This window comes from Ixodes scapularis, unplaced genomic scaffold (genome assembly GCF_016920785.2).
Source record: "Ixodes scapularis isolate PalLabHiFi unplaced genomic scaffold, ASM1692078v2 PGA_scaffold2__306_contigs__length_199485367, whole genome shotgun sequence".
NCBI lineage: Eukaryota > Metazoa > Arthropoda > Arachnida > Ixodida > Ixodidae > Ixodes > Ixodes scapularis.
This window is the reverse complement of record NW_024609857.1, coordinates 22,300,598-22,310,773: the sequence shown is the minus strand read 5'-3', so window position 1 is coordinate 22,310,773 and position 10,176 is coordinate 22,300,598. Positions and strand designations below refer to the sequence as shown.

Sequence of the window (10,176 nt, the reverse complement as noted above, 5' to 3'; positions counted from 1 at the left end):
CAGTTTTTGAGGCTTCCTGTGGTTCCGCGAAGCCAAAACGTTTGAGAACCCCTGCTTTATAGAGTGAAATCATTTCAGACATGCAGTGACCTTGAATTTGCATTACACGTCACGTTTTAGTCACTTTCATTCCACGTGAGCATTTGAAATTCCCACGCGAGTTTGTGTGGCTGGGATGTTGACCCTATCGACCAATCAGGATTTTTCCATTCCACGCCAACGACACTTCTGCGACACAAGCTCCTTAAAGCTATCACTTTCAAATTAATAAAATGGTGGTATAGCGGTAGCTCTAAAACAGAACCAACGTCTCGTACTCCCGATGAGATCTCTCAATCATCATCTCCGCCACATGCCTCTACACCTTGACACAACCGCTGCTCCCATCAACCTTCACCACCTTGCACAGGCACGCATGCATCAAACTTCTCTGCATCGCATTGGTGCGTTGGGGGAAGTGACTTGTGCGGCCTAACACCTGTGGGTTAGCACGATGGGCTCAGAAATTACGCACTGTACTATTACAAATCACTTTTTTTTCTTGATTGTAGGTTGACTTAATTTCAAAGAACAGTGCCAACAAAAAAAAGGAAACAAGAAATGCACTTATATTTGAACAAGTAAACAAGGTAGTTTCCATTGAGCAGTTTACTCTAGCCTGGGGTCAGCCAGTACGATGATCATCCAGATGGAAATGGGCGGGGTGGGGATGGAACCGAAGTTCCCTGGATTCTGCAGTAAGAGGTTTTTCTCCACGTGCTCCAAGCTGGTGTGCACTAGCCCACTCTGCCACCGATCCCTTCCACATATGTTTATTGATTTTACTATGCACATAAAAGAGGGAGTGGGAGAAGCGTGAAGTATTTTGCTATAATTTATTTTCAATCTTTATTTTTCTTAATTTCTATTGTAAACAGAACCTACTTTGACCCGAGCATTCTAAAATACAGTTGTGTGTCATGTGCTTTTCATGACTATTTGTATAATTACAAAAGGTAGCAAGTAAAACATTTGTATATCAAAGCTGAACCCTGCATTATTATTGAAGATTGGCCCTTTTAACAGTGCAATTATTTAATTTTAAAGTGATGTGCTAACACACATTAGGATTTGCTCCAAAAAAAACACATGACTGCTCCAAGCAAAATGTTGCTTCCATCACCATACAAGCCTTTTAACCCCAATGCACAAGTTCTCAAACCTCTACCTAGGAGCCCAGAGGCTTCGCATTCCCGAAGTTCTCAAATTTCCTCAGTCAATCCAGCCTTTGATGTTGCTGGCATCCCCAAAAACACCATAATGGTTTTGACATTGGTGCACAAAAGTTGTTTCCATAAAACAGATAAAAAATAAACCTAACGTGCAAAGACATAAAACGCACAAGTAGCACATCAAGAGCCAGAGTTGTAATAAATCATTACAGGTACATTCCGGTATTTAGAGAGAGAAATAAGTATTCTGGTTTAATAAGCAATAAAACCAGAGGAGAATCCAATGCTTTACAAGTGATTTAGGAATATGGCTACACTTGTTACATGCTTTTATGAAATTGAAACAGCATGCACACCAACATTAAATATATGCATTGATCACCACATGCACGATGCAGCATTGGAAGCGTTCAAGCCAGAACTTGGCAGAGTTTGGGATAACTGGTGGTGAACTAAACCCTAAGGGGGCCTCAGACTCCAGCAATATGCCTCTAGTACCAACAAACCTCTGAATTACATGAAAAAAAAAAAAAGTAACACTTCTTGGGACAAGGATCATGTGATGGGCTAGTTGGTTATACATTACAAATTTAAAAGTAGCGCTAAAGACAAGGACAAGTAGAAGACACGGACACGGACAGGCGCCGACTCATAACTGATACTTAGTGAAGAGTAAAAGGAAGATAAAACAGAAGTGCAAGGACATATATATACAAAATGAAAAAGAAGACTAAACAAAATGAAAGAAAGCAACAATTATTTTTGACTTCAAAATTAGAAAATAAGAAAAAAAGTATGGTAAAAATTAAAATCTTGGGACAGTTTTTTGTGTAGTCACCTACTTGTACTGGGCAATTGCAGAGCAAGGCAGTGAGCTTTCACAACGATAAAAACTTACATTATGCCTAGTAAAACGTTAATACTCACACCATGCAACCTTTGTGTTGTTAAATATCTATTAATGCACTGCATTCTGTTCAGAAGGCAGACTCAGCAATGCGGACATGCTTAAAAAAATTACAAGTTTCAGAACTGTTGGCGTAGAGCACTCCACCAGAAGGCACTCCACGAATCCATCGTCGCATGCTGCAATACAACACTAGTGGCTTGCTCTGGCCATAGCTTTCAGATTGTGAAGTTTCACTGAACCAAAGCAAGCAAAGATACAGCCAAAGGTAGTCTTGAGAGCAAGGAAAAATTTCGCTTTTGTATCTTACTGCCCTTGATAAGCACGAAACAAGAGTGAATTTCCCCATTGCTCTCAAAACCTCCTCAATGGGCCAGTGCCAACCAAGGTGGCACTGCCACATAGGAGCGAGCCCGCTCAGGCGAAGCGTGCCAGGAGACTCGACTTGTTTTAGAAAGACTACATAAATGACGAACACTAAGACTTTTCATTAAAAAAAATACAAAGCAAAAAAAAAAAAAAGGTGCGGACACGGTTGTTACAGATTAGATGCACCCTCCGCATCTTTGGAGGGTTCTTCGTCCTCGGGAAAGAACACCTTCTCGGCCATTTTGAGCATGGCCTGGTGTCTCGCAAAGACTCGCTGGGAGTTCAGTCTTGTCTCGGCCACTTTGTCCGCCAAGGACTGCCGAACCTTTTTCGCTTCGTCCTGGACTTGACGGATTTCAGCATCCAAGCCTGCCACCTGAGCAGAGATCGGACAGTGTAAAACACAGCATGCAAGGAGACAAACACGGCATGTCCCCCTAAAAAATTTACAGGGTTTGTTTTTTTTTCACCCGGGAAATAAACTGTGCATCGCCGAACACTCAGACTTTGCCCAACTGTAGCGCTAGTGGTCCGAACGATTTAGTTGGCAGTCACCTCGTTTCTACTTGTTTTCTCTCTGTTACTGCTTCACAGCGCACAAGATCAGCAGCGTGAGTGTTCTTCCTGTGTATGCGTGAAATTACTTTTAATTTTAAGTGTGTCTGATCTTGTGCGCTGTGAAGCAGTATCATGAATCACCAACTCGCCCAAGTTGAAGTTCTGTCCAATTCTCTCTCTGTATTTCGGGTGCGCGGAGGAGATGTGGATTGGCTTCGCGACCGAAATAGTCATTCCGGAATGACCGGAGACATCGTGAACTTCGCGTGCAGAATTTCAAATAAACCTCTCGCCGTCAATATTGCTCTAAAAATTATTTTTTTCGCTCAAAATTTATTTTTTGACACGCAAGTCTCAACCAGATTGTTTAAAAAAAAAAAAAAAAAGTTTCTTTTCAGGGTTTTTTTAAGTGGAAAAAAAGGGCCCTTTCTTGGGAAATGACGGCGTTCATCCCCACATAGCTGCCATTTACCCACTGCCAATTTCAGAAAATTGCTTACAACCATTAAAAAAGATAGTTCTGGAGCTCTGGCGCCTGGGTCCGGACTGCTAGTGCCATATTTGGGCAAAGGCCGAAAACGGCAATATGTTTGTTTTTGTGGCGAAAAATATTCCGTAAATTATTTTTGAGGCGTCCCATGCACAAGCAGAGGGACACCGTGCAACAGAAACCTTTATGCTGTCCGATCACAGTCGTACCAAGGCAGCAAACATTAGGATGTGCACGAAACGAGACGCGGGTTTCTCCAGTGCAAACCGACACGAAGGGGCATTGCATTCATCTGATTTCGCCTAAAATTGGTAATATAGGATTTGGGGGCCCGCAGAAGAAGATGCCCAAATATGGCAAAGCAACCTGCACACTCGTGCGAATTTCGTAGGAAGAGTGAAAAATGCACCCTTTGCAGTTCACAACCAGAATGGAACATCCAAGAGCAAACTGCCGTATGTTGCATGGTACCAAGTGCAAGCAGCCTTTGTTGCGCAGGATACAGCAGAGGTTTTCTCTTCGGCTCTCAACTTGACAAAGAGGAAACGTGTCACATATTGAGGAGGGAGGGGAGGCATGAGCGTTGCCTATTTTGGCACAAAAAGCAGAGCACATGGAACTCTTTTCCTGTTGGCCTAAAGACTGTGGGGACACTTTTTGTCCACGCCCACTTCCGTGACGTTACGCCACCTCCTGCCCATTATAACCTCCTTGCCTACTATAGAATGGCGGCCAGCTGGCAGTGCCAGACCTCGGAATCCTTGGAGCAGACCACCTCTTGGCGCTCGAGATGGAGCTCCTCGAGGCGCTGCTTCGCTTGGGCCAACTGCTCCTTCTTGAAACTGAGCTGGGACTGCATGGCCTGGTGCTTTAACGCCGTCTGGCCGTTCAGCTGGCTTTTCTTTTCGGCCACTGCCTCCCTCTCCTTCAGCAGGCGGTGGTATTTGTCCTCCGCACTCTTCCTGCGTTCAAAAGCACGGGCAAATCGGGGCAAGAACAGCTTCTTCCCGCCGCTGTCACTTTGTCAATAATTACAGTTACGGGCAGTGTTACCAAAGGTACGAGGACGAGATCATAACTCAAGCAGTTGGAGAGGGGACAACTTTCTCGGATTCTGCTATAATCGGGGACGACATTCTGTGGCAATGCAGTCAAAGGTATGGGAACACGTGTGCTCACGCGCCTCGAGCTGCACCCAAGGCTGCGCATGCGCACTCCTCCTCTTTTCGGAAAGCCCGTGGAACTTTCCCCTCGATAAAACAAAGCAGAGAATACAAAAGCGTAGACCTGCCTTTAAAATGCTCCCCTAAAGAAAACAAAACAAAATTAATATTTGGTTAGTTATTACTGATATAGAATTATGCTTAAAGGCTTATTTACACATATGTGTTTAGCGTGTTGCGCGATCTCTCGCAACTGCTCACACGAACACCATCTGTCAGGCAGCCCCGGAGCACGTCTAAAAAAGTCAAATTTGGGGGTTTTACGTGCCAAACCTAAAACGGGCATCTGGCACGCCCCAGCGAAGGACAGGATTAATTTCGACCACCTGGGGATCTTTTTGTTGTGCAACCGAAAGCTCGGTTACACGGCGCCTTCTCCGCAATAAGTTTCCGTCAGATTGCGGGCACCTCGGTCGGGATTCGAACCCGCCACCTGGGGATCCATAGGCCGGCGCTCTTGCCTCGGAGCCACCGAGGCGGCTCCGGAGCACGTCTAGTCCACAGACAAGGTTTTGCAGTTTTTGCGAGATCAAATCTATGCATTACATACGAGCAATGGTTGCCTCTAACATTGTCAGAATTATTTCGTGACCACGGTAAGTGAATGATGCATAAAAAAAATTAGATTGTACGAGCATGAGGGAAACATTTATTTAGCCACGAGATTACGGGGGGCAGTTGCGCTGCGGCAGGGCAGAAAATATATACTAGGCAAAATGGAAGCGCCAGTACGTCCTCTGGTCGCAGCTGGCTGGAAGCGAGTGCAGCACAATCAATATGTGAACCAACCTCAAAACAACACGGATAGAGAAGAGCACTTTTTAAGCAAGCTCCGGATGTTCCCAAGGACGTTACGAGTCTCACCGAACTCCGACGTTACGAGTCTCACCCACCTCCGACGTTACAAGTCGCAGCAAACTCGTCGCAAGACAACCGCCCAGGCCGCCACGGCGGTTTTAGGACACCAAGTGCGGTGCGACGGAGGGCTATAAAAAAAGACGGAGTACGGGACGGACCTGCGCGCAGACGCGTTGTCCTTGTCCTGCACCAATGACTCCAGACGCTGCGCAACGGCCAGGCTGGAGTGCAGCTGGGTCTTGAGTTTGGTCAAGGCCTCTCGCTCTCTCGGAGCCTTCTGCATCTTGCGGCGCAACTCCTCTACCCTGGTTTGCAGATGACAATGCTCCTCCTGCAGCTGAGACGCTGTCTCCGCTTCCTCAGCCAAGCACCATCGCTGCCGCTCTGGCGAATGGCAGATTCTGGCTTGGACGTCGTGCACTGCAGACCTCAGGTCGAGGACCTCCACCTCACTGCAGAGAATGCACAGGGTGTGGCAGACCGCGAGATCACAGACCCTTTTCGAAGTTCACTATGGCAACTTATGAGAATCCCAATCGTCACCGCGGGTAGGTGGCGCAAGCTACCGCCCGTTATAAAGGGTACAGTCGTTAGCATCCATCCATCCATCTATGTATGACATCTGCGCCAAACTAATGGCAGCCTTCTTGAGCCTGGTGAAGGAAGAAAGAAGATACTACCACAAGCCGAGGACATACGAGGCCTGAATGTTCAATATGTCATTGTGCTACACCACTCTCTTACCACAAAAAACTTGGCTCTAAAGGCTTTTGTTGGCAGATATTTAACCGAGGGACTTGTGGGTCGCCACTTTGTACTGGTCAATTCTTATGTTCACACCATTGAAACTGAAACAAATCGAAACAGGATTTTGAGGTGATCAAAGGAGCAATTCTCATATGCCACGATTTAAAACTTGACTAAAACAGAAGAGCAACTGAACGACTGCCATTTAGGTTGGTCACTTGCCTGCTTGCATGAATTTGTACAAAAGGTCATATCAAAGCGACATTCTCATGCAGTATTGGCACGGAAAGCCGCAAACATACACGAGAAAAATTGCCTCATTACGCGTCGCTGCAGGCCTCAGACATGGGCGAATGACCCTTCTTTGTTGTCACAACCCCTCAGCATTGAATTAAGATTATTATTATGTTTGTGCCGTGTTTACCCAACAGTTCATTTTTTTGAAAAATGCTTGAAAGGAGGCATTGTGAAGGTCCCTTAGGCACTGTAGTTGGTGGAAAATAGGAAATGGGACAATACGCCGAATAACTGAGGTAGCCAGAGCTCCGGTTGGAATGACTAGTGGGGAGACCTCAAGCAGGCTCCACTGCACTCATTAAACGCTTTAGAACGCGGAACGCCGGCGTCCGCCATTTGCCTTTCGCATTCGGACGCGTTCGACGAGTGTAGTGGAAACAAAGGCAGGCAGCTTTTGGGTCTAGCGGCTTAGCCACTAATCATGCGAACCAGAACTCGGCATTCTCGTGTCAGTACTCGTCAACTGAATAGATAGGAGCGACGAAAACAAACCTTTTCTTCAGCTGCTCGGTCACCTGGCATTTGGCACTTTTTAAGTTCTTGTAGTCGTTCATCACAACCGCCTGCTTTGGCTCCTTGGTCGCCAGCGCCTTGTTTTCGGCCGCGAGCTCCCCTTGCGCTGCCGCCAGCCTCTCCGGGTTGATGCCGGGATGCTGGGACAGCTGGTTGACCTTGGCCTTGACCGCGTCCAGCTGGGCTCTTTTGGCTTCGCGGTCAGTTTTCGCGGCGGCGAGGCCCACCTCGATGTCTGACCACATGTTCCACTGCCGACCCAGTCGCACCCAGAAGTTGCAGAGTATCGAGAGCAGCTTACGACTGCGCTTCGGCTCCGGGTCGCTGATGTCGGATAGGCCGAAGTCGGGGACGCCCAGCTTCGTAAAGACCACCTGCATCAGTTTGTTGAGGTGTAATGTTGGCACGAAGCTGCTCACGTGTGCCGGCACGAGGAATTGGGACATTTCGAAGGCGGTCTCGTTCAGGCCCGCCTCCTTGAAAACGCCGTAGAAGACTTTCGTCATAAATTCGCTCGTCGGGGCTTCGACTTCCCGTCGGGTCACCTTGTCGTTGAGCATTTCACTTAGCAAGGCTGCAAGGCGTTCGTGGCTATCCGCAGCTCGTGCCATTTTCGCGGTCATGACGTTTACGACGACGACACGACAATGACTGCCCGATGGCCCGATGGCCAGATTGTCTTCGCGCGCGCAGCAAGATATTTTGGCTTGGATTGGATTACACGTTGAGTTTGTCTGCATGTAAAACCAAAACTGCTGCTTCTAAAGCTTGTAAGTTACATTTCTCTAATGGCTACACCTTTCAGTATTTGGAACGAATATTTCTACCAAAATTGAAGGGTAAGCGCCTTGATGTTGGCTATAAACTCGCTCGGAAAAATATTATGACCTCCGCAAGTCATAACGTCACAGCATGGCAACGTTGGCCACCGATTCGAAGTACAGAGGGCGTGGCCACTGATGTCACAGACGTTAGAATAAGTTATTTTGACATCCGTAACGTCACAGTGGTTTATATTTGTTTTGTTCTTTTTTTTACAAAAAAAAAAACACAAAAAAAAATATGGCGTGCAACGTTGGTCGGGCGCTCGGCGACTCGGCTGACTCGGCGGTGTCCGCACTGGTCTGTGTTGTCGACGTGCAGCCTGTGCTCGTCGCGTTCCTGGCTTTCATTTTCGAATTTCGCCCTGTGCCGAGAAAAGAATTATGTGGCTTGGAGTTGGTTTTGGAGGAGATCGTTGCCCTCCCTACTCTCCAGGGTTAAAATAGAGAGTTTTAGTAGACCGTTTTCGGTTTCCCGCTCCGCTCTATGGAAAGCGGAGTCGCCATCGCGCATGCGCGACCCGCTCTGGGATTTGAGCGTGTAGCCAGTGTAGCGTCAGTACGTTCCACTCTCAGTAAAGGTTCACTAGATAGTGCTTTTCTGGAAAGGTGGGTGGGTGGGTGCTCGCTATTTGAAATCATGCTTGGGAGCGCGCTTGACCGTTATGAACCTCGCTGCACTAAGAAGCTGCGCAGATTTTGTTTGAAAAGGCGTCCCCCAGAAAACGTTTCACGGTGGTCAAGAACCTCTGGCTGCTTCGAGAAATCGCTAGCCGCAATCCTTTCACGGAGGTGCTGCCTTGTCTAAGCCAGCGGGCTCGATTTTTCTTTGCGAGATGACGACGACGACGTTGAGAGGATGACACACCGGGCGACGGCGGTGTCTCAATCTGAGCCCTGGGCCTCGGTTCCCGGGAGGCGGCAGCTTCTACTTCGGCTGGACTACCTCCTTGGATCATGATTCTTTGACCCCAGTTGACCCCAGTGAGCAATAGCGCCATTATGTTCCTGGTGCTCCTTCATGCACTGATCGAACGGCGTGCAAGATCCTCATAGCTCGCTGCTCACCCGCCCAACCCGCCTCCACGAAGTCTGGACTTCTGCGAATCGGACTGCCACCCTCCCCAATACCAACAACCCATGTCGTCGACTCGTCGTCATCTTGCACGTATATACTCATCACATTACCATGTTCCCTAGACGCGGCACCGCGGGTATGGTGCCGGGATCGCGTCTTCGACTGGTGTGTTTAGCGTCCTATCCCGCCCATACATCAAAAGTGGTCCCAATGTGGCAACAAATGACGCGAGTGTCATGCTGTTGCCTGTCGCGATCCTGGCGGTTGGCCGTAGAAATGCTGGCGAAAAGCACGAGCGAACGCGAGTGTCGCTTTAGTCACGACGTCCCTTTAGGCGTCCCAACTTCCGGCTGCTGTAGCTTCCGTGAACTGTCACAGTGGAAAGCGACCTGCAGCAGAACAGGCGTCTGCCACTTACACCACAACTGTTGGGGCGCCGCCAGGGTCGCAACAGGCGACAGCATGACACTTCTATGACGTCATCAGGCGGAAATCGAGGGACCACTTTTTTGAACCCGGTAAACACACCAGTCGGAGACGCGTTCCAGGCACCATACCGCGGGCCTCGGTGGTACGGGCTGCTTCCTTTCCGCGGTGCCGCGGCTCTCCAGAGCCAAAAATTAAAGGTTAAAGACCAAAGACTAAAGCAGTCGGCAAACGAACAGATATTTTGTTTGGTTACTTCAGGCAGCAAGACAGTGAAAATTAGCGAAAGCGAGTACTCCATTTATATCTCTACTTTTTTCCCCCAATGAAATAAGTCTTTTCTTCTTCGTATGCTTCGGTTTGTGATATGGTGCCTTGGTGTTTATGTACACTGCGCGACACTGTTAGCGGGAGCATTGAATATCCTGTTTTCATTTTTCACCTTAAATTCGAGGGGCTGACATTTGCCTATTGGTGTGGAATAAAGCGCTCGTTTGGGGCACTAATCTGAGCGACAAATTTTTAGCTTTTTCAATAGCTGTCAAAGAAATAAACTGCAAATAAAAGCGATTTTTTTCGTGTTCGTATTAACAGTGGAGCGCAGTGTATGTATCTGCCTTGGGGGGTGACATGAAACCATTTTGCTTGACTATACACTTTTTTTTATTTCTTTTGTGT

General features: G+C 47.7%; 1 protein-coding gene across 1 annotated transcript; it reads right to left on the bottom strand.

The window, feature by feature from the left end:
* Positions 1–861: 861 nt before the first annotated feature.
* Positions 862–7,862, bottom strand: LOC120842602 (kinetochore protein Nuf2-like). The gene is made up of 4 exons (XM_040213740.2): positions 7,153–7,862; positions 5,775–6,068; positions 4,287–4,497; positions 862–2,863 (listed from the first exon to the last, which is right to left on the bottom strand). Exons 1-4 carry the CDS (start codon positions 7,794–7,796, stop codon positions 2,657–2,659), a joined length of 1,356 nt encoding a protein of 451 aa, XP_040069674.1. The 5' UTR covers positions 7,797–7,862; the 3' UTR covers positions 862–2,656.
* Between the last annotated feature and the right edge of the window lie 2,314 nt (positions 7,863–10,176).